The 25,952-nt window shown below is 36.9% G+C and overlaps 1 protein-coding gene across 2 annotated transcripts in view; it reads right to left on the minus strand.

The window, feature by feature from the left end:
* Window positions 1-25,346, minus strand: part of LOC18444959 (RabGAP/TBC domain-containing protein) — a 48,762-nt gene extending 23,416 nt beyond the window's left edge. The window contains exons 1-11 of one of the 2 annotated variants that reach the window (XM_006855114.4): window positions 25,248-25,346; window positions 17,905-18,081; window positions 17,644-17,716; window positions 17,444-17,551; window positions 15,320-15,404; window positions 14,813-14,867; window positions 10,382-10,792; window positions 8,807-8,887; window positions 4,056-4,115; window positions 1,398-1,496; window positions 1,195-1,305 (exon numbers count right to left, since the gene is read on the minus strand). In XM_006855114.4, the coding sequence (XP_006855176.1) occupies window positions 1,195-1,305; window positions 1,398-1,496; window positions 4,056-4,115; window positions 8,807-8,887; window positions 10,382-10,792; window positions 14,813-14,867; window positions 15,320-15,404; window positions 17,444-17,551; window positions 17,644-17,716; window positions 17,905-18,081; window positions 25,248-25,310 (1,323 nt within the window). In that variant the 5' untranslated portion in view covers window positions 25,311-25,346. The remainder of the gene's footprint in view (window positions 1-1,194; window positions 1,306-1,397; window positions 1,497-4,055; window positions 4,116-8,806; window positions 8,888-10,381; window positions 10,793-14,812; window positions 14,868-15,319; window positions 15,405-17,443; window positions 17,552-17,643; window positions 17,717-17,904; window positions 18,082-25,247) is intronic. The other variant, XM_011629023.3, reaches the window with a different exon arrangement.
* Between the last annotated feature and the right edge of the window lie 606 nt (window positions 25,347-25,952).

Consider the following 25,952-nt stretch of genomic DNA (forward strand, 5'->3'; position numbering starts at 1 on the left):
TAGATTAGTGGTTTCACCCTCCTCATCTTTAAGCTTGTAGACGTCAAAGCTAACAAGGAATTCATACCTTTATTTTGTTCATTAAATTGATCACGTAACACAATGCCAATGCCATGCGACTTTGAACAAAACAATTTAGCAACACATTGATATTGGAAACTTTTAGTCCATCAAATTTATCAGATGCTGCACTTGTTGCACCTTTTTTTGCCACTAGATACAGTCTTCTTTTTCTATATATATGCCACTAGATGGAGCCTTTATGATGTAAAATGAGTATGCTTCATCTCTGATAGGTAACCAGCCATTGGAACATTGAAATTGTGGTAAAAGCTTATTAGTGCGATCTTTTGTATGACTAATCATGAGTGTTCGCAACTACAAACCAACATCAAATTAACATAACTATTCGGCATTCCTATCTTTCCCAGAATTATTCCTAGTTTTTTTGAAGTTTTATTTGACACGCATGTATAGCATACTTCCATAGAAGTAAATTGAATACATACTCTCAAGGGAAAACCCTTTAGAAGGATTGTTTTATCTATAAGTTCGCAAAAAGTGATTCACCAGATGGGCAATTATTATTTTAAAAAACAAAAGAATGAAAGATTTTAAACTCTTGGAATTCACATATGTTCTATGTTCACTTGGTGAACATTCATTTAGATCATCATTAGGGAACGGATTGAATTTCCATTTAGATAGCAGACACGAATAAAGATGATATGGAAGTTTTTAACAAATTCTCCAGACATGAATAAAGATGATATGGAAGTTTTTGGGGTCAAACAAATCCTCCAAAGTGTTTTGGCTGCAAGAGCAAGTTTACAATATGCTCCCTCAGGAGCACCATTTGATTCTCCTCAATATTTCCAAATTCATATACTCAAGAGTAAATCTTAGAATTTTTGAAGTCCAAATAAATGCAACATCTTTATGAGAATCTAAAGATTTTAAATTACCCTTGAGGAAATGATTGAACATAATCTCCTATTTCTAGCATTCAATGCCCATGAATACTGCCTATCCATGAATAAGCCAGTGCCACTTGCAAAGCAGACTACATGAAAATGAATGCCTAAACGCATGAAAATTATGATATTATATGCATATTCCGTTACTTTCTAAAATTTCCTCTCAAATAAAAGCAAACAAACTGAATTAGCAGCAATAACTATAATATATGCAAACCTGCCATTGGTGTTTTATGGTTTCATATTCTGAGCGCTTCATGGTCTCAAGAAACTCCCGTTCAGCATATGTGGAATGAAATTCATTGTATCCTAGTAGGAATTTCCATACCTGACACAAGACAAAGCACACTTGTTGTGAAACAAATGTCATCTAGAATCCTGCACATTTGGGAGAACCAATCCAAGATTGACCTTACACACCTCTTTCCGTAGACCATGCTCGACTCCTCCATAGAAAATCCTTTTCCTTAAAGCTTTTGAATCCACTATACGCCCTTCTTCATCCAAGAATGTAGCCCACTGAAGAAGGGAAATATGAATATTAAAGGACATGAAATCAAGAAAGCATTAATACATTATTCTTCCTTTAGCAAAAGCACCTATGGACATGATCAGTTAGCCCTTCAAGAACGCGCACACACACACCCACTCATGCACACACACACACGCACGCGCACGTGCACACACACACAGAGCAAAAGGCACATGCAGTCTAATATTCTATTATACTGAGGCATCGCGTAAAAAGGAATTCAAAAGCAGAAGGGCTAAGTTTGGATCTCAAATAAAAAAAGCTTATCATTTACAAAACTTGCCAACCCTAAATAATTGGAACAAGGCTTGGACAATGATGATTTACAAAACTTGCATGTTTTCAAATATACATTGGAAGAACTTCTTTTTCTTTTCTACAGTTACCAAGTCATTTGGACGATCCAAAAAAAATCAGGAGCAGCTCATATTATCTACACGATACATTTGCTTTCACCTCCCTCCGTCCCTCTCTCTTAATCTTTTCTACAGTTATCAAGTCATTTGGATGATTCAAAAAAAAAGTCAGGAGCAGCTCATATTTTCTATACAGAACATCTGTTTTGAGCCTCCCTCCCTCCCTCCCTCCCTCTCTCCATTTCTTTTCTACAGTTACCAAGTCATTTGTTTTGAGCCTTATACACACGATACATTTGTTTTGAGCCTCCCTCCCTCCCTCTTTTTCTTTTCAACAGTTACCGTCATTTGTTTTGAGCCTTATCTACATGATACATTTGTTTTGAGCCTCACTCCATCTATCTTTTCTTTTCTACAGTTACCAAATCATTTGTTTTGAGTCTTATCTATATGATACATTTGTTTTGAGCTTGCTTCCCTCCCTTCACAATGCCTATGATAAATGTAGAGTGAGGTTAGGAGGGAAAAGAGAATTTTGAAACCTTAAAGGCCAAAAAGATGAGTTGAAAACCTCCTCATCCAAAAAGTTTTCCTACGATGAATGTAGAGTGAGGTCCCTCCCTCCCTCCATTAACAATGCCTACGATGAATGTAATGTGAGGTTTGCAGGGGAAAGAAAAGTTAGAAACCTTATCGACCAAAAAAACGAGTTGAAAACCTTCTAATTCAAAAAACCTGCCTACAATGAATGTAGAGAGAGGTTAGCAGGGGACAGAATATAGAAACGTTATCGGCCAAAAAAATGAGTTGAAAACCTTCTCATCCAAACAATCTGAAGTTCAACTAAATTTTTTACGATGCTGCTTTAGTCCTGGATGCAAAAGATATTTAACATCCAAACTTCAAAAACTCCCTGGTGTCCAAACTGCTCCAAGCGCTTCTTGCTATGTTTCTAGATCCTCATTCAGAAATCAGCTAGTTTGGGATACACCCGAACTAGCCCTATTTATTGGATTAAGCACTCAAGAGTTAGTATAAAAATTTTCTGTAACTATGATCACATTAACTTTAGACAAATAATTCTCAAAGATTCAAAAAATTCATAAATCAATGAATAACAAGCTGATTTTTTTCCCTTTTAAAAACCTACGTGAATAACCAGAACTAAAATAGATAAAACATTTGCTAGAATCAAGCAGAAAAAAAAGGAAATGTAGAACATAAGAAAAGGTTGCTCTTGTTCAGAATCAAAATAAAAATTAGATATTAATAAAATGGCAAGCTTTCTATGCTTCCCCTACAGCATAGAAGTTCTATCATCCCCCTTATCCAACTGTCCATTCTAAATGGAGGGCTAAGATTGCCCCAATCACAATGTTATGTCTCTACACTATTTTATTTTTATTTTTTTTTTCTATAACTTATTGTGACACCAAATTTTGGATGTCCATTCCTCTATTAAACTCGCACTAGCGAAAAATATAAAAAAAATATTTTCAATAAAATAAAATGACCGAAATACCCCTGAAGTTGCAAGAGGTATTTTGGTCATTATATTTTATCAAAAAATTATTTTTAACATTTTTTATAGGTGCGCCCCAATGAGAAGATGGCACGTACCAAATTTCATATTCAAAATAAAATACTTTGAGACGTCGGATCTAGGATCAAACGGTGAGTTGCTCTCTTGATCAAAATTGGACGGCAGATGGTAGGGGGAGGATAGAACTTCTATGCTGTAGGGGAAGCATAGAAACCTTTCCCTTAATAAAATCAGGTTTCAGTAGTTGAAACAGACATTAATGTATTGTTCATGTTTTAAGGAAAAAACACGAGTTCAGCTGAGTCCACAACATCTAGAACTCAATAATAGCTGCAAACTCTAAGAATCCATGCCCCATGCTACATGAATCAGAACAATGCACATGCATCATGATGTCACACTGAAGCAGTAAAAGACATAAAACAGGGATCAATGTCACTACAGCCACAATAAAAGTGGTTATGCTGTTCATAGCCTAGAATCTGGAGATGATGCTCTAGAATATAAGAAAAGCTAATACAGATGTAATTTCTGTTATATATGATAATAAAGTAACACAAATTTTAACAATGTTACTGAGGAACAACCAAAGGACTCCACACAAGATGAAACATATGTCCATATATTTGACCCACACAGCAAAATACCTCTTCATGTCCAAGAGGAGGGAGTCGTGGCTTCCCCCAAACAAGAGATTGTTGCTCTGCCTGCCAAATTAAACCATTGCAATTAAAAGCAAGCATGGAAATCATAAGGAAATACAAAGAGACAAAACCATACAACTGCATTATAAATTTATGTAAGCATATAATATAGAGCACAATTTCACAAACATCTTAAAGTATTTGACAAAAAAATTACAGGCTAAAATGCTCTCACACGAAATTAGGATGTCAAGTGTACTAAATGTAGAGATAAGAAGCAACAAGATGAGCTCACCAAGAATTCAGACAAGCAAAACCGCTTATGTAGTTAAACACAAATATCAAACCAACCACATAGTTTTTTTATCATCAACAAAAAAATTTCTTACTTGAACAAAATTATGAAGCAACTTGAAAACAAAAAACAAATGTCTAGAGATATCAAGACAACATCCCAAGATTCCAACACTGAAAATTGCTTCAACATACAGTGAGTCTTAAATAACCCCTAGATCAGAAAGGGTATCAAACCCTTGGTTAGCTGCCATAAGAGTGTGCACTAATACCACACCATTAGCATCATAAATGTTGAAGATCTCACTAAATATCATATGCATCTTCTACAGAATAGAAGACTCTGTACGAGCCCATCTTGTGAGATTAAGACATCTCCTTTTACAGCTAAACAATTCCTAAGACAGAAGAGGACATATCCATTGACCTGTAAGCAATGCATGAGCCTCTCATGTCCTCAGTGGGCATGAATAGCTTTTAAGCTTCCCACTTTCTTCATCACCAAATAATCCAACCCATACCTACCAGTCCTAGACCACCTCGTGAACATCCATTAAAGTAGCATCATCGTGCCCCCCACCAAAGCAATCCAAACTGTTCTGGGCTGAAGCCAAAGATGTACCAGACAAAGCAAAATCATTCAATCCTTGACTATGTCAATGGCCTTGAAAATTCAAAACTTTAATCGAAGCAAAGTCCACTAGATCACCATAATCATAATCCTCTCCTTGAGGACCAACTCGTGCACCATCTGATCCATAGATATACAACCATTCTGCTATTTCCAAATACATCAAATGATGGCCATACCACTCAGTGGGCCAAAGCACTTGACCCCTAAATGGGATCGCAATAGAGACACACCTTACCATGAGGTCCTCCACAGAAGCCAGGGCCATCCATTTCATGCAAAAGAGGTCGGTCAAGAACATAGGCCCATATGGTCATAACACATGTCTACAGCAACTTGAAGGCAGCTTGCCATTTTCTCCTCCGCACGGCAAATAAAGTTGACAAATTTCAAAGCCAAACATTAAATCATACCCCACACAAAACTAAAGAGGAAAAAATTAATAAAATCTCCAGGACCCAGGTTACAGCTACTTCAACACATGCAAGTGATTATCAATTGATCAGTACATCCTGCACGATCCAACTCTTATAAGAAAACATAGAAGCAAAAAGTAAAATAATAACAGGATATACAAGCACAAAAAATCAACAACAATAAGAGAACAATATCATTACAGACTAGGGATTACGGTTCTCTCAAGCTGCAGAAAAGACTCAATACTTTGAAACAAATATGATCATGTACTTGGAGAATAAACTTCTCATGTGTGGGACTCAAGCAGCGACTAGATTGTTATAAGCCTGATGTGGTAAAAAAAAAAAGAGATGTGATGTGGTAGAACAGAAGAAACATTGAACTAAGATCTGACATGTCGTTTTACAGCCACGAATCCAAATATTTTACAAAAAGTGGAGCACATGCATTGATCTTCCATAGGTCCTTGTTTTCTAGGAATTGCTGTTAAAAAAATTAAAATGATTTAATTCTTTGCAAATCCAAAAACTAATTATCTACAATTTGTCACAATCAAGGGTATTTGGTTAACTTTAAGCCAAAGCAACTTTGATCTTTTACTTGCTTAAAAATGTCCAAACTTACCTGAGTAATTTAAAAAAAAATTGATCATTTTTTTCTGACCAGAGGCCATTTAGGTTATGCAAAAGTCATGGGAAAATTACAAAGTTTTTGGTGTTTTGATAATTTCTCTACAATCCAAACTATCTTTGTGCAAAACAAATTCATGTGAAGTAGATATTCAATATTAGGGGACATTATTACTTCGACTGACGGTGATTTTTCCCATAGTTACCGGAATCTCTACACCGGCCTCGCATTTCCGGTTTCCAAACCCAATTCCGCGTTGTCGTTAAGGAATTTCCACGAAAACCGTTTTTCGGAACCAAGGAAATTTGATTCCTTAATTTCGGAATCTCAATTCGACACATCTTAGTTCCTTAGTTTCGGAACTCAATTCGACACATCGGAATCTCAATTCGACACATTTAGAAACCATTTATCAACACCAGGGAAACTCAATTCCTTAGTTTCGGAATCTCGATCCAACACATTTTTAGAAACTTTAACCCATTAATTGTGGGTAAACGTTCCCAAATATATCGAATATGGATTCCAGTGATGATTAAATCTTGATTCCACGTTAATTGGAGTAGAAATCTTCCTTCGAATGCTTCTAGGGGTTGCATGGTTTCATTATTTTACTTGTACCACCCTGGATGGCATTTACTTTAAATTTAAAATATAGCTGATAAATACAACACATACAATTAAAAGTAAAACCATGGCGTAAACATAATCCTATTTTGTATTTATTTTAATAAAGTCAAAATAACAATTTAGAAATACTTGTCTTTTGTATATAATGACCGTAAGTTCAATAGTCAACACAATCACTTTAAAATTTGGGAAACTTTCTAATAAGAGACATCCAATATAGGTTCTAAAGGTGATGAGGCTGAAGATGTGCTTGTGGCTTCCTTCTCCATAAAAATGAAATCTCGATTCTTGGTAGGGGTTATCAAACGCATTCTATAGTCCATATTATTGTAAATCTTGATCTCAAACTGGCACGGATCTCTTATCCATATACTTTAGAAACTTGATTCCAAATGTGTTAGAATCACATTTGTTAGAATCACATTTGGAAACAACGACATATCTCTCTTCCACAGATGTCAGAAACTCGATTTCATAGATGTCGGAAACTCAATTCCGCATATTAATGAATCTTGACCCATGGAGTATTGATTCCAAGGGAATGGGAATCTCGATTCCAAAGATGACGGAATTCTCGATTCCATATGTGGATGAAACATTGATCTATTTTGGTCGAAACACGATTCTCAAAAACTAGGAATCTAGTTCCTAGAGATTCCTATTGTACGACAAAGATTTCCTAAGACAAGAATCTTCTAGCCAGCTGCGATTCCAGTTCCTAAAACGTTACGGGTTCCCAAGTGTTTCCAACAACTATGATTTTTCCTAGTTCGTTAGTGGCAAGCTCACCTCTACACCCATCCTTTACCCTAAGTATGTTCCCAAAAAGGAAACGACAAGCAATATCCCCATAACCGAAAGACATACCAAAAATCCTCAATAATCACCGTCAACACTTATATACAAGGCAATGAACTAATTCAAGGGCTGTCTGAATCCAGGAGAAAACACCAGAGCCATTTCCCAACCAAAAATTTTTCATTGGTCTTAGACATCCGATACCCACACCCCTTCCTATTTGCAAACACTAAACCATTAACGGGTCAATATGCCTCTCAATCCCTTATGACATGCCTCAAACCAATGGCTTTCCATATAGGTTCCCTTCTGTGGCACTTCTGGTTTCTTCCCAATACCTGCAATTGTACAACAGACTTGAGTTTTATTTTAAACCCCACATTCCTAACCATTGACCCAGTTTCTACATGTTACTTTTGCTCCTCAACCTCCCTCTACGCGTCTTCCTTGAGTTCCCAGAAGATGCACATAATGGGGGTAAGAGACAAAGGGGCAGCAGCAGGCAACATCTGTAATGACATTCAGAAGATAGGTATGGTAGCCATGCTTTAGTTAGTTACATTTGACCCCATTAGACGAAGAACTAGAGAATGTCATCATCTAGGACAATCAACTAATTACCATACCTAAGTCAACTAGGCTGCATGTGACTGGAACTAAAAGAATGTGGTCTAAGGCTCTAATCCATAGATGACTGATGCCAAGATTCATTCCAAAAAATCAGAAAGTTAGCCACCACAATCGCAATACTGAACCGCACCTCAGCTATAAAATAGGTTTTCCACAGAGAGAATCAAATGATCAAAATTTTGAGGTGCACACAGAACAAACACCAAGAGTAAATATTCACAAATACACTCTGCACATGACACGTAAAGTCATCACAGAACTTGTGCAGACAAGAAACTATAAAGTGTGGTTAGAAGGGGTCAAGTTTTCTTATGTCTTCAGAAAAGAGCTGACTTACTCCATTTGCACATATTTATGATGCAGCATTTCACTGCAAAATCATGAAACAAAAAAGTTCAATAAAAATTACAGAAATTACACTATACTGAGAAAGGATGATGCATGAACTCCCCAGAATGTAATGCGCATTGTTGAGGATCGGGCTCTTAAGAGCTTGAGATTTCCAATCAAGAATTGAAACTTCTGAGAATTAAGAAACATTCAGTTTGACACTTCAGATATACTGAATACTGATGACTCAATGGTAAAATGGTGAAGGATCTGATGTAAGTTCTGTTCTAGCCATAGCAAATTACGTTAAAGATACTTCTGTAAAATACAAAGAGCATGACAAAACTGTAAATCAAATAATGAAAAGTACATATCAGTAAGCTCCTTCATATACCTCCTTACTATCGATAAGCTCAAAGGTTCCCACTAGGGTAGCTGCTGCTTCACACAATTTTCCATTTCTACAAGCTATTTTCTGTTTGACAAGAACAGGGGTCTCGAATCAGATGGTTTTGGCACGCGAATTGGTCTTACCAGACCAGTTAGATGTTATATCAAGCATAGATTACTTGAAATATGACTTCGTATAAGGGTAACTTGATGAGCAATGCTAACCACAAAGGCTAGAAAATCGGTCCAAATCATTAGCATATTAAATGACTTGCAGCCCCAGAAAATAAAAGAAAAATTAGCCCAAGTCGTGAATTAATAAACCACACCAAAAAGTTTTCTCCAGATTATAGTGTAAGAAGGATTCTGCATGCTCGAAAAATTACACTTTTTCCTTTTAAGTTGTTCTAATATAACATACATAGAATTAGGGTACAAGAAATCCACCTCACAAGAAATGGTCTTCTGCATTCACTTACATCAAGGGGAAAAAAAGAACCTATCAGGAGAGCATGCTCAACAAATTCAATCACCAACTGAAGATTGCCAAAGGAGAGCCAATTGCCACAATATTGAAACACGTCTTGAAGAGGTGCTTAGAGTGCAAGCACTAAAAGCACTTACAGCCCCCAGGAACACTTGGAATTCCTTAATGTCGTAAAAAAGAGAATAAAAAAAAAAGAAGTGTGAACATTTCCAACATTTTTTGCGAGAAAAGGGGAAACACTAGAGAGAGGAGAACAACATATAGAAACCTCGGAGCACAACATGAACCTTTGGGCATCTTCTTACATAATAGCACAGATCCTACAAACTGCAGATTATGCAGAAAGAGTATAACTGCTCTTGCATTTGCCGACTCAAGAATAAATAGAACATGGGGAACTATGCCATTTATTTCAACTCCCACCAACAAATTTCATATCAATTTCCCACCATAACAATCTTTCACAAATTAGCATGCGATATCCTACTAATAGCAGCACATCCTTAATATGGTTGCATAAACGATATAAATATATTGAAATAATCAAAGAAACAACAGTTCATGGTCTGCAAAATCATTATGGAGAAGACCAGATGAGAACCAAGTGAAGAGGAATATAGGAAGTACCTTAAAGTCAATAGAACACGGATGTTAACAAGTGAAAGAATCACAAGAACAAAAAACCAAAACATTGATAACAAGATTCCTATGACCCACTAACTGGCCATATTACATATTATGGATATATAAATGCTATTGGGACTCTTTAGGCTCAAAAAATAGTAATAATGATAAGAAACAAAATAACAATCTGAATACAAATATGTCAAAAATTCTAGCCGTGGCAAGAAATACATCATTGACAGGTCAACTTAAAAAATGTGACAGATAAAGTTTAAAGAAATAAAAAAAAAAAAAAAACCATGTTTTATTTCCCTCTGGAGTATATTTTCTTTAGAGACATAAACAACGTGAAACATCCCCACTCTTTGAATATGGTAGGCTTTTGTAAAAATATCAGATACACCACAAGTCAGAAGTTTCTATTAGATAGCATTTTCAAACATATGGAGGGAGGATGGAAAAGCTAACCTCCAAAGGATCAGAAATAATTTGGTTCTTATCTTGCAGTTCTTGCGAGACAGGATCTCCACCAACTTGATTTTTCACAGGACTAGAATGTACTTGTTGCTGCTTTTCATAGCCACCAATGTTGTCAAAAATTTGACTTTCACGGAGGAGATGCGAAGTTGTTTCACGGGCAAACTTCGTAACGAGGGAAAACTTCTCCAGAACTTGAATCGACAGATCACGAGCTGGGTCTCGAACCTTTTGCCTATGTCTACCAACAGATTCAGTAGGGGAAAAACTGCTATCATGGTAATCTGCATTACTCCTCTGGTTGGAGTTATCATCTGAATGAACTGAAGCCAAGGAGCTGCTTGAAGATGCTACATTCGCAACAGGCACCGCCCTAGGTAGCTCCAAAGAGGAAAGACTTCTCTGCATCAGTCATGCCCACAAAATGATCATGAGAGAGCAATGGTTTAAAAAGCGGATCGGTGACCGGGATCGGGCACCTCAAAAACCAATCCAGATCGGCGAATCGACGATCCGGATCGAGAATTGATTGAATCGGTCGGATTAAAGCTTCAAAAAAATCCAAAAAAATTATTAAAATTCATTATAAATGTTGTTTTTTAGGAATCCAATAAAAAATGAAGGCACTGCATTATTAAATTTCATTTTTTTTATCAATTTGTGAATATTGAGATATTCTTTCCCTGTATAAACTTATTTTAACTATTAAATTTGCATCACATAAAAGAAAAATCATAGAATTATAATGGATAAAATATATAATTATATATAGACTATTATAAAGAGTCGACTAATCAATGAAAGAATTGCCATTAAAATCTCGTTTTGGCGAAACCCTAACCCGCTAAAAAAACCCAAACTATTACAGCCTAACTAACTATAATCCAAAATTATTACAACCTCACTAATTATAATATTATATACTGAAATTATAATTATTAGTTTACATTTTATAATTATTTTATTAGACAAATAATAACAAATTAAAAATATTTTATAATATTATCTAATTTAAAATGTATTATTGACAACTATAAGAAAAATAGTACATTACATGATTTATAATGTAAAAATTCATAAATAAAATAAAAGATTTGGTTATCAATGTAAAAATTAATAAAATGCGCACAAATTTTGGAAATAACACTTCAATTTTTCAAAAATTTATTTTTTTAGGTTTCTATAATAAATTTAGTAAAAGAGATTGTTAGTAGCAAGATGGAGATTCAAATAGAATAAACTTTTTATTTTTATTTTTTTTATACCTTTCATATTATTTACAAAAATAATTATACCACTATATACAACAAAAATTAACTGTTATATAAAAAATTAATTTTTTTTATTTTTCATTTTTTTATGTCATTTATATTATTTACAAAAATATTTATATTTATACCAACCACTATATACACAACAAAAATATTTATATTTATACCAACCACTATATATACAACAAAAATGCAACACATGCCCAAGGGGATTCGAATACAACAAAAATATTTATATTTATACCAATCACTATATACACAACAAAAATGCAACACATCCGCAAGGGGATTCGAATGCAACACATGCCCAAAGGGATGCCCAAGGGGATTCGACCTTGGGACCTCAAGTAAAAAAATCAAAGTCATAACCATCAAGCCATCTAACTACATGTGATTATAAATTGCTGATTAATAGACTATATTTACATTTCATTTTCATTTAATGATGTTTGGGAATTATCCCACATCGAAATATGGGTATTCAACTTTGGTATATAAATACCTATGCAATATAAAATATAAAATATATATAAGAATATTAGGGCAACCTCGCACGTGCGCTTGAACACACGTGTGCACGTGTGAGTGTGCGTGGGGGCACGCTCGCACGTGCGCTTGGTCACACGTGTGCGTGTGTGAGTGTGCGTGGGGCACGCTCGCACGTGCGCTTGGTCACACGTGTGCACGTGTGAGTGTGCCTAGGGCACGCTCGCATGTGCGCTTGAACACACGTGTGCACGTGTAAGTGTGTGTGGGGCACACTCGCACGTGCGCTCGGACACACGTGCGCGTGTGAGTGTGCATGGGGCACACTCGCACGTGCGTGGGGCAAACTCGCACGTGAGTGTCATGTGTTACGTGTGTGAACCGGGCTGAACCGGATGGGAACCGGCGGTTCCACTCTAGAACCGGGCTGAACCGGATAGAACCGAATGGGAACCGATGGTTCCACTCTAAAACCGGGCGGTTCTCGGTTTTTGGTTGGAACCGGCATGGGCACACGTGTTTCCGAGTCGAACCGGGCGAGTCCGGTTCGACTCGCCGTTTTTTAAAACATTGTGAGAGAGAGAGAGAGATCATACATGCCGATCTCAAAGCATGACACTTTTGATAGATGAATTCACATGAAAAACAAATCTGCAAGCAACATTTTAAGTTGGTAAGTGTTTCATGAGTCAATGGAGGCATGTGTCCGCTTTGACTATCAAATGCCCATTTTTAATATGGGAGCAATAAAGAGGGATTGATGGGGTGAAAAAATTTCAAAAAAAAACAAAAAACTCAAATTCCAAATTTTTAAACATTTATTTTTTTTATATTCATAATCCTCATGGTTGAGATTATCGATCCCTAAAAATTGGAATCAAAAATATATGTTTAACATGTATTTTGGAGGGGGAACGCATATGAATAAGTGAGTCAGCCAATACCCCATAGCTGGATTGTTTCAAGTTTCACAAGTTCAAGTAATAAATTACAAATATTCGCAAGAATTGCGTACATATAATTTGCAAGGCATATACAAAACCAATAGATCATTTTTCACAAGTTCAAGCAATAAATTACAAATATTCACAAGAATTGGATACATATAATATGTAAGGAATCTGCAAAACCAATAGATCATTGGTTTCACTTATCATTTGGTCAATCTTTCTAGATAACACTCCAAATATCAACTTCCAAGAATACCGCAAAAGATAAAGATGGAAAATGGCACAGTTCACGGAGCAACATGTGACATGAAAATCCATACTGCTCAATAAATTAAATGCGTGTGCAAAACACACATGCAACAGAATGATTTATGCACCCACACAAAGTAATACCAGTAACTCACCCAACACACGCATATGTAATCATGTTGCTTGAATGTATAACTGCATGTGAAAACACACGCCAAGATGGATGCATGCATGGATGTGTAACAAAATCAACAAGTGAAAAGCAACAAAAAGAAACAGCAAACATATATAACAGGATTCACATCTCAGTATATCATTAGCACATTTACAAGGTCAACAAATATAAAAAAACATTAACACCTAAAAGACAATAAACTACAATAGAATACATAAATACAAAACTGAACTGCCTATGCACAAGTGACTGAGTACCACTGACAGGATCTCATCACGCCCTGAATTTGATATTTAATGGTCAACAAGTGAGAGGACTCATATGCAAATAAGTGCTGGTAACATGCTAAATTAAGGATTATGACTCCTATCAATTCATTGGTGAAAGTAGTTATGTAAAATCAGGATGTAAGTTTGGGTTCAAGAATGGACAATGTCAACAAAGTCAGGAATTGCAGACATAACGCAAGAAAACCACAGGAAGACTTTGAAGCTGATGGGAGGCACCAGCTCACTCGGAAATCATGGAACTTCTAGAATGAGAAGCCTTCATAGGGATGGAGAAGGCTCAGTGTTAAGCGCTTTCACCTGACCACTAGGACCACGGGGCTCTACTTGAGCAGAAACAAAAGCTCTTTTGACTAGGCTCAGAGGGTTATCTCTCCAATTTTCTAGGCCACAAAGCAACTAGCTATAGATTATTTGATAGGTACATGAGAAGCAGTGTTGAAAAATCAATTAAACTAGAATTAAAGGTTTCCTGGACACTTCCTTTCCTCAAGTCACTTGGGATACCAATCAGGCCAAGAACTCTATGCCTTTGCCTACTCAGGGGGTCAATAGAGAAGAGCTAAACACCAAGAAAGCCAACCCACTTCTATCATACTGTACTATGTGTATCTACATTTTAACATCATAGAGCTCACACTACATAGTACTACCTTGTAATGCAGGATAACTGTATCTATCAGCTAACATATTCAAACATTATAACATCCAATGTCAACACAAATATAAGAATGCAATGTTTTTTTTTATGAAGTTAATATATTCTTATATTCTTATTCTTCTTCTTCTCTTAGAAATATAAGAATGCAATGTTATTAAGTTGGTAAAATCCTATGTTGTTGAAAGCTATCTAAGATGTTGAAAGCTAGCAAAAATGATTACTGTCATAATATATACTTGATAAAATGTCAGAAAATACTCTATGGCATTAAAACCCATAAAGCAACATTAAAATATTTTCAATAAGAAAATCGTTAAATATTGGATAGTCAAAAATTGCAAACCTGGAGAGGATCTTGAAGATCATTAACAAGAAATACATTTGCATCATCTGCAGACCTGAAATTTACAGGTGTCAATTACTATCTTAATAGCTAACATACCTAAACGGAAAAGTAAAAACAAACAGAAAGATGCATTTTCTTAATTGAGTGAGACTAACAACAGAAAGTCTAAAACCAAAGAATCATAAAATAGTGATAACCAGGGAGGTAGATTCAGAGCAGAAAACATTAAGCCCCAAATGGCAATGAAAAACTGTATAAACCTAAAAGCTGCCTGAGATGGTGTAAAAAAGAAGAGAAATAATTTCCAATGTCTTAAAGTAATTCAAAAAAAAGAGTGACAAAACTAAGTTTAAAAATAAGGATATGCAGTAGCAATTGGAATTCCACCTTGAACACAGTCACAATTAGTTCCAATAGTCAACAAGTCACAAAAAAGTTGACAAAATTACACGTTGGATAATTAGTACCAAAGAAAAAGGGCATCTCGAAAAAGTGAAAGCCAACCTTACAAGAAAAACATGCTGCTTCAGTGTCGCTAGAAACTCACGAACACCTCCATTGTAGAAGTAGAGAGGTGGGAATGCAAGACCTGCAAAAGACTCTCAAATTATACGAAACATGTACAGGATTTATGGTAGGTGACCATTAACAAGTACCTAATACAAGAGCAAATAATCAACAACCGGCAAAAGTTAAGTGTTAGACTGAAAAATAACTGTGGCCAGGTATTAAGGCAAAGGGGCATTAAAAGCCTATTGAACACTAAATCAGCAAATTTATGCTGGGACCATGCACACAACAAAAAATATAACGTCCTCATTGTTAAAAAGATACATTATATGTAATAGAAGTATACTATTCGTTACATGACCACACTAAATAGAAAAAAATAGAGAGACCACAGCAAGAATCAATAAACATTCGTTACCATAAGCTCAAAATGGCTCTGTTCTTCTAATGATTCTGACTTGCAATCATATCCAAACACATGGTCTAGTACTAGGAATATGTTTTTTTTTTTTCCAAAGATTAAAGGTTAAGGTCAGGGAAAGAATCATGGGACATTGGTGCCAACTAAAAGAATGGAGATACGCCCTCACTCTTGTGAAACGAGCTGGGAAATGATGATACAAAGAATCAGCAGCAATATGTAAAATCCTACAGAACACTAAAGGCCAGTGGTCATGCAAGTAGCAACTCCCTTGTCATTAACAAAGAGCAACAATCACCATCTATCTCAACCCTAAATAAGACATTCCAGAGCACATAATGATCAGAAATGAACCAGAAGTCCCACTGCACCAGACATTCAAATACCTTCTCCATGAAACTGACAAGTTAATAACCACACTTGTGCAATAGAAGAGATATATCAAATCATCATAGACAAACACATCCATATCCCATATAATGAAAAGGATAAGTTGGCGAGGGTATGTTCAACCTAAGTACTTTGACCTAAGCAATCAGCTACACATCCACAACAAAACAAAAGCAGAACCCAGGAGATCTTTGACATTAACATTTGCGACAAGAGAACAGGATAATAATTTTAACTGCAAGAGCTGATCATACTCCAATCTTCAGTAACTGTAATCTGATCTTCATCAATAAATGTATAACAAATCTATCATGAACAACACACTAAAGGAGATGCTGCAAAGAGTTTAGAAGGGGAACCACCAACATCACTTCAGTGCCAAATGCTCATTTTGAAACTTATGCTAGACTGAAGATCACGCAAACTTGACAAGAGAGAGAGAGAGATAGAGCACAAAAATGAAAAAGCTTAAGTGTCAATTTAAATGTTCAACTCAATTATGTTAATCTAGAAGGGAAAGAATACATCATTTTATACTTTAATAAATTATAATTATGAGACATAAGGGATAGAGATAATAGAGAAAATATAGGCAAAAGATAAAGATCTAAAACGATTGAGAGAGGAGGGAGAAGGGAAAGAAAATTTAAAATAGGATAAAGATCAAGCTTGATTGCCTGTGAGAGAAAGAGAAAAGGAAATAATAAGTGATGGCTAAGTACATATAAATGGAAAAAAACTAAGACTATTAAAGGAAAAAATATTTATTTACATATGGATCCCATAAACTTATTTAAACAAGGTAAATAGAACGCCACAGATCAGCATGACATAGCGCATGATGTGACACATACATGTGCAACTCCAATGTTCAATGCCCAAACAACTGTAGATAACATTCAAAATTATTAACTGTAGATATAGTTCTAAATTATTTCTTATGTCAACTTTATTGATCCTTAGGAGCTATCAATCTTCACTCAGCAATGTCTTGTTGCCTGTTGGACCAAGGAGCTTCCGTTATATCACAACTGCTGATATTTCTTCCAGATTTAACTCATACAAAAACAAGAAATTGAATGTTATAGGGAGTTTAGGTTACACATTCATAGGTTGCCTTTAAGAAGCTGCTTTGGATAAACAAAGTTAATAACTCATTGGAGTCGATCATAAGAGATGTCATAGCATGTTTCAGATTTCTTTGAGAAATTGAAAAAAAAAGGATCATGACGGAGCAATATATAGGTATTTCTTCAATTAGTTCAATCCTTTAAAGTAAATAGTTAGTAAACATAGATAAAACTCACCAGATGTTAAGACCATGATAATGTACTGCCAGCCTAGAGTAGGAGTGTGCCGACGAATAGATCTTACATCCGTCAGTGGGACCGCTCTGATGGTATACAAGTTTCTATCTGCAAGCCACAGTTTGATAAGATTAAATGGCAACTCTGTCAAATTATAACCGCATGATCTGTCATCAAACCCGTAAGAAGTCCACCCTAACCTTTTTCAGGTAGCTTCACTCTTGAGCCCTGCCCAACACCATAACTTGCACTCTGTTTGTACGGAATCCATGTCTGCCCAAACAACAAGCAGTTTAGGCTTTCATTATAATAAAATCTGGCAGGTGTAAGACTTCAAGCACAAGTTCTTACATAGTTACTAAAATTTCACAAATCACAGAGAGAAGTGAGATTAAAGCACAACAAACTATTCGACCAAAAGCAATGACGTGGCAGGTATAGTCTCAGGATGATAGAGGTACCATGAACAACGACAAATCCCTCTTGATTAGCTGTAAGCGTCCACTAATCCTCTCAGATGCATACTGAGTTGGGTGAATAGCAACATTGTCCTTTGAATACACTACTTCAGATCCATTTGGTTCAGTAGGGCCATTGCTCTTTCTGGTACATTTCTGATTTTCACTGCCTCCTGATCCCTTCATAACAGAAAACATGGAATAGTTAAAACATAAATTAAATAAATACAAAAAATCATTCCACATCTAATAGAAAAGGCAAGATGGAACAAAGGTACAAGTACAGACTTAAGATACCAAACTTCAGTTAATAAATAAATAAAAAATGCCAACTTTTTTCTGATGGTTATGCAAGTGGTTTAATCAAAACTAGGTGTAATTGAAAGCACATTTTACAGGGGATACACCACTTGGGGTCAATCAGCCTGCATTCACAAATTACAACAAATTTTTGCAAGTGAAAGAAAAAAATACAACAATAGAAGCATATAAAAAATACATAATTATACAATACCCTGTCAAGGAATGAAGACATTCTCAGCAAATAGAAAAACAGAGCAAATTGCTAACATCATATCTTGTCAAAAAATTGCTGATCATCATTTCAATATGTTATAGAGTGAGAAGATAGATCCTGAAAGAAATATCCATTGATATACTCTCTCCATTTATCATGTTGTGTAAATGGGGTGCGCAGAATGATTGACAGGGCAGTGCTCATGATTAACCTTGTAAAGAAATGAAGACAAGAATTCAAATGAGACCTCGACGCATAACGCCAAATAAAATGATTTTCACTACACAAGCCTTCCTGATGCATGTAACATAGAAGCCAAAAGTACCAAGGAAACAAGGTATAAAGAGAGGGAACAAGGTCTCAGGTTGTTAGAAGTAAGCTAATGCATAATTTACAGGTCACATAAAAAAGCAAATAGGTGAGGCATGCAAAGGAAGCCATCCCTCCATGGTCATAAAAAAACTTCAATTAAGATATCTAAGAATTAATAAAAACTAAATATTGCATCAGGCAGAACCCTGACCTCATTTCTATGTTAGACCATATTCGATACAACCAAAGTCATATCAGGTTCGAAAGGGACCAGTTTCTTAAATAGGCAAAGTTGGCTTTGCAAGACTTCGTGAAAAGTTGGGTGAATCAATTGTTCAACCCACCCGACTTTTTCACCTTTTAGGAAATTCCTCTGATTTCCTATATTGCTTATAGCCTTCATCAAGGGGCTGCTGGGGAACTCCAACTTCTGAATTAGAGGCCCCATCTAAAGGAACTAGATAAATACAAAAACGGGCAACCCGTGCTTTTTTATTCGTGCATAATCAATACAATACTCTTGCACACCTTTCCCCAAATTTTTATGATTAGAATTCCATCCTCTTCCAGAAAATGACTAAGATTGGTCCTCCAGCACATCATCTCACACCCCCAGATGCTCATTGTTGGAGGGAGGCAAATCTTCAAGAGCACGCCACTGGCCCATGGCTGTTTAGACTCCAAATACAAATAGAAGATATATATGGAGAAGGCTTAAACCTATGTTGATTGTGGGTTCCATGATTATCTTATGAGACAAGGGGGTTTTAGTAATAGAGGGAGAAAATGTACACAATGTGCATCATATATTCATACCATACCTTTCTCAATCCAAATCCATGGATTCCCTGAAGGTTTCTTCAGGAGGTCCAAAGGCCCTTTGATTGGGAGAGCACTTTCCCAACACACAATCTTGTTTTGCAATGCCTCGAGCAAAAAATTCCAAAATGTCCAAATGATTTGAGCTCATTTCAGGACAGAAATTCAACCTCAAAAGAGTTTGATTACGAAAGTGGTGGTTCAGGACCACTTTTTGGGTCACCATGCTAGGATCATCATCATCATCATCATTAGAGCCTTTTCCCAACTAATTGGGGTTGGCTACGCAAATCCTGGTCCACTATTCTGCTCTATCAATGGTCATATCCTCAATATGAGGCTACAAGCCCCCATATCTTTTCTTACTACTTCCAACCATGCCCTTTTGGGCCTACCTCTTGCCCTTTTTTAGTCTTCCGCTTGAACTAACTCGCACCTCCTAACACCGTTGTATTGGGTCAGTGTTGCACATGGCCAACCTACCCTCTCACATCTCATCGCCAATTCACAATGCAGAAACACCTTTTGAGACTAATATGGTGGGGGCCTCTCCTTATGCTTGGAACGCCTAGAAAAGGCTTCAACAACCTAGCTATTGAGAGGTATGGAAGGAAGTTAGCATCATGGAAATCTTGTTCTTCACATTTGCCAGAAGAATCTGTCATCATTTTCACTCTCAATAACATATTTACATACTTTAGTACCCCTTGGGCTTTGTGGGTCCAAATCCAGCTTATCTATCCAGAGAAGTATATGACTTATGTCCCTTTTCCCATATTCCTCTTGAGGTGGCCAATAGTTTGATCAATCCAGACTAAGGTTTTTTGGGGAGAAAAATATAAACTTAGCCAACAAAGCAAATGTTTGATAGCAAAGAACAATCTTGACCAGGGTATTGAAGTCTCCATATGGTTAAGCATGCTTCACTCAAATGTGGAACTCATGCTTTACAATTGAGGGAAACTGTCCATAGGCGAAGATCTTTAAGGTCAAATATTGGGGGCAAGGAGATAGGAGGCAAGGTTTTTGAATTGGTCTGCTAAAGTCTCTAGGATGCATGGCCGCGCTTCTCTATGGACTCTAGTTGCAAATGGGGAGTAAAATTTAGGATAAAGAAGAGAATCCTGAAAAAGTGGAAAACATACATAAAGAAATAAAGAAAAGGAAGACCCTCCCCAACTGCCCCTCAAACCAATCCTCTTTGTGAGAATACGGAAATTGGATGTAAAACACCCTTTACAATTACCTCGAATTCATATTAGAAAAACCTATATTTGGGGGAGAAGACGGGTTCAACATTTTCTCCTATGTGCGAAGCATGATTACAGTTTCATTTTAGAGACATGGACCAATGTTCTCCCATTCACAAACAAGAATGTTATATTACTGCACTAAGAATCCTTTTTAGCTTTTTATCAATCCATTTTAGAATCCATATCTCCCAAATCAACCATATGTAACCAAAAAAGAGAAATAACACTTCAGTGCAGGAAACAATTCTTGCTCAATAGAGAGACCCACTAAATAGCAATCTCATTCAAGATAAAGCAAAATGAGAACTTATTACCCAATAGAGAGACCCACTAAAACAAAAATCTCATTCAAGATAAAGAAAAACAAAAAAGTATTCATAGCATTGAACTCCAATAGTTTTTTTTAGAAAGGTTAACTTAAAATTAAAATAGTATACATATACAAAAACCACTATATATCTGGTGTAGGCAGCCCACAAGCTCTTCCTCATAGTACAAAAGAGGTAGGGAAAGGAAAATAACAAATTACATAAAGAATAAACAAAAATTCCTTAAAACAAAAAAGGGGCCATGTCAGTGAACAGAAGAAAGGGGATGCTGCTGGGGAGCACCTTTGGGGGTGGGGAAGAAAGCCAATCTAGCGGTCCTGGAAGCCCAAGTACGAGACGGGGCAAAGGAGAGATAGAGGTAGATAGTAAACGAAGAACTAGAGAGAAGGGGAAGAAGGAGAAGGTTGGAGAGAGGAGAGAAGGAAGAGAGTGAGAATAGAAAGAACATGAGAAGAAAGGACTCTGAAGACAGCACCAATGTCGAAATCCTTGAGGCTTGTGCCTGCGAACCAAATTTTGGGCACGCTTCCTGCTGCTGCTTCTGACCGAGGCAAGAAATTATACCAGAGCACCTCCTTGCGAATTGGGAAAGAGAGTGCAGAGACATACAAAAGAGATGAAGGGAGAAACTTGAAAACTACCTAAGTGGGAAGGGGGGAGAAGATGAGAAAAGTATGAGAAGAAAAAACAGGGGAATAAGAGGAGAGGGTCAAGAGAAAGTAGAGGATAAGTAGGGAAAGAGAATGAGGAAGGAAAGAGTGGGGGTGAGAGACAGCAGAGGCCAAAGGAAAGAAAGTGAATAAAAGGAATGCAAGGAGAGAGAATGCGAAGGAGAGTCGGAAGAATTAATCGAAAAGGGAAAGAGAGACAAGAATGATGCCAGAGTGGGGAGGAGTGGGAAAGAAAGAGGAGAATGAATGAGGTGCAAAAGGGAGAATGAGAGGAGAAGATTTGACAGAAAACGAGAAAAAGGACTGTAAATATCGTTTTATCTTGCTCCTCTGCTTCTTCTTTTTTTCTTTTTCTCTTTTTGTACTTTTCTCTTAGCGAGCCTGTCTGCTATTAAATTGGATTCTCTATGTATGTGTCTGAAAGAAAATGGTGGTAAGGATCTGTAAATGAAAGCAATCTGGTCAAAAATGGATGCGAGGCGCCATGGGGGCTAGCTTAGGTTTGAGGCTCAGAGAATAGTGTTGCTTGAGTCGGCCGCTACTAATATCCAAGCAAATTGATGAGCTACTTGAGATGCTCTCTTTGGGCCTTCAAGTAATGCAAGGACTTCCGCTGTGGTAGAATCTAAGGTACCCAAGTGACCTAAGAAAGAAAGGAGCCTCATTCCCTTGCTTCAACAAAGCACAAAAAGATTCCTTTGAAGTTGGCAAGGGTACCTCCAAAGCCCGAGGGACCAAGATTTCCAAGGGAGAAACCATCACAATTAACTTTAAGAAAGCCAAGGGAAGGAGGATTCCAAGCAGCCCTATAAGAAGGTGTTGTGGGGGGGAGAAGAAAGCAACTCCAATTTGCCCGGAAATCAGATAAGATGAGAGTATTGTAGGAGGGAATAATCTTGGCCCAAAAAGAAATCAATGTCAGCACAGAGTCAAAGAGACGAGAAAGATATCTAGCAGTACCTTGGAAGATTTTTTAGTTCCTTTCTAACCAAATATACCACAATAGAGCCAAGATAGAGATGTGTCATAAAGTTCCACCACTTCTAGGGAAAGGGGGAGAAAATAGAGTGGAGAAGATATGGGGTAGCGAAGCAGGGGTGACCCATTGGATGTCACAAATTTGGAGGAGGGAAGACCACAGGGAAGAGGCCACCTCGATGTGGAGAAAGAGAATATTTTCCTGGTCTTGAAGATAGAGACTGAAACAGTTGGGTAGTAATTGGCCGTGCCCATGAAGTTTGTCTAGGTTTAGGATTTTTCCCTAGAGAAGGATTTAGGTGAACGCTTGGATCTTGAGCAGGACAGGGATGGACCAGAGTATATTGAGGAGGGGAGAGAGATCCAAAGGGGGAAGGAGAGACGAGTAGGAGGAGGAAACATTGTAAACCCCAGCTGGGTTGGAAGCCCATATGATGGAGTCTTCATTGGAAAGAGGTGAGAAGAAAGGGGTGAGCAAAAGGAGCAGGGAGCTGAGGGAGCTAATCTCAGAATTGTTTAGATTTCTCCTGAAGATAGGAGTCCAAACCAATGTTAAATCCTTGTGTTCCAGATAAGTGGCCACATAGGCATCTTGGTCCGTGGCTAGGAGGAGATAGAAGGGAAGAGTAGTCTTAGCGGTTGGTCACCAATCCAAAGATCCTTCCAAAATCTAACTCTAGACACATTCCCTATTTTAAATCTAACGAAGGTCCTAAAGACTGATTTAGAAGAGGATATAGACTTCCACACACCTAAGGCACAGTGGATAAGGGAACAAGGTAGACAACCGTCCTCTCCAATACCATATTTAGCAGTTATGACCTGTTTCTAAAGAAGAGGATGTGGGGATGTGAATCTCGTCAGAATTCATAAGGGTAATATTCTTTATGACTAGGTCACCACACTTTTTGGGGGTACAAATCTTGTTCCAGGCAACAAGGTGTAATTTATGACCCTCAGATTCCCCATTCCGAAAGAAATCCCGCATGAGTTTCTCAAGGCGATTGGCTATAGAGGAAGGAATCTGGAAGAAGGACATCTGGTAAATAGCAATGTTAGCCAACGTCGCTTTCATGAGAGTGATCCTACCTCCAAGGGCCAAGAATCTACCTTTCTAGTTAGCAAGCTTCCAAAAGAACTTTTCTAAAATATTGTCCCAGAAGTGTTTCTTAGGATTTCCTAAACCGAAGGGTAAGCTCAAGTAGAATGAAGGAAGCTGCACAATGACACATCCTAAATGATCAACTAGAATTTCAGGATCTTGGACTCGCACACCCAACATTTTAGTTTTAGACATGTTGACCTTCATCCCCGTGGTGAACACGAAGCATCTGAGTGAGAGCAAATTATCCAGCTGTTAGGGTTCAGCCCCACAGAAAATTAAGGTGTCACCAGCATAAAGAAGATGGGAGATGATCGGGCCATCTCTAGAGGTTTGGAACCCCGTGGGGAGGCCCTGATCAAACAACCTGGAAATGGATCTAGAAAAGAGTTCTCCTATGAAGGTGAACAAGAAAGAGGAGAGGAGGTCTCCCTGTCTACTTAGAGGAGGGAAAGAAGCCAACCGGAGAACCGTTACTAATGATGGAAAAGAAAGGATTGGTTATACAAGCTTCAATCCAAGATCTCCACCTAGGGCCAAATCCCATGCAATTCTGAATTTCATCAAGTAGGCCCTAATCTACTTGATCATAAGCCTTTTCCCTGTCCCTTTAGTTCCTGAGGTAAGCCTAGAGTGAATGGCTTCATGTGTTACAAAGGCACCATCAAGGATCTGCATGTTAGCGACAGAGGCCGATTGCACAGGAGATATGACTTTATACAGCACCTTTTGGAGTCTAGATTCTTAGGACCTTGGAAAGAATTTTGTACGAGTTAAAAAGGCTAATGGGGTGGAAGTCCCTTACTTTTTCAGCCCATTCTACCATAGGAATCAAATAAATAAAGGTATAATTCAGCGCAGAGTTTAGGCAAACTCTGTGGTAAAATTCATTAAAGAAAGCTAAAAAGTCACGGATGAGTTTTACTCAAATTTCCAATTCAACTGCTTGAATCTCCAAAAAAGAACACTGTTGACAGCAATTTTCAATCATTTGATGAATTCTCTGTTGCATTCAATACTTTCATCTTTATTTTTGAAATCACATAAACTCCATTAGAAATATGCGCATTGCATCACTATGTAAAGCAAACAAAAAAAAAATAGAAAAACTCAACTGTTTCCTCCACCTTTTGTGCAGAATTTAAGATAATACAATACCCTCAGAACATTACTGAAAAAGGTGAAGTCATAAATCAGGATGATCGTGATCCATTGGAAAAACTAGAACAAGCAAAAAACATCGCAGAAAAGGGAACGAAACTGTCATGGAAGAAAAATCAGCCATATTAACCAGACCAAAATACCAACAGAGAATAGAGAGGGAAAGAGAGAGAGAGAGAGAGAGAGAGAGAGAGATGCAAATACCTGTTGTTGGGAGGCGACGTAGTCGGGATCATCCGACAGGTCGTGTAGCTCTGCCTCCTGCATCTCTCGCTGTGTATCACAAACGATCGCCAAATAACCAATCTAAAATTTCAATTGCCTTTGGTTTCTTAGAGACGAAGCAAATAGAAGAGAGAGAGGGAAACGGGGGTTCGAGGAGAGAGACTGAAGAAGGCTCAAGGGAAGGAATTTTGTGTACATGATGAGAATTGATTGAGATTTATTAACAATACAAATAGGTTGTTATTTATCAGAAATTTATGGATAGGGGTTAAAGTATATGAAAATTTGAGTAAACTTCATTTGGATAATTTGAATAAGCGCATAGGATATGCATGTTGATGTTGTAAATAGGTTCATCTAAAAACAATTGTACCTAACAATCTAAATGTTTTATAATTATTATTTTTAGTTCTCACTTTATTTTTTTCATATTTATGATCTCCATGTTAAAAATCATATATTCTCTAAAAATTAGGATTAAATTATATTAAACTATAAATTTATTGTTGTGCCCTCATTTATAGAAACCATGTCCTTTGCTTAAAACTTATCTTGACATACTTTCCTTCTTTTTATTTTTATTTTTTTATAATTATCAATAATTTTATTAATCAAACAAGGATTAAAATACAATAAATGTTGGTACGTTTGTGTGGCCATGGGGCCTTTAAACATGTCATTTTT

The sequence above is a fragment of the Amborella trichopoda genome, chromosome 13 (assembly GCF_054954075.1).
Source record: "Amborella trichopoda isolate Santa Cruz 75 chromosome 13, AtrichopodaSantaCruz75HAP2 v2.0, whole genome shotgun sequence".
Lineage (NCBI taxonomy): Eukaryota > Viridiplantae > Streptophyta > Magnoliopsida > Amborellales > Amborellaceae > Amborella > Amborella trichopoda.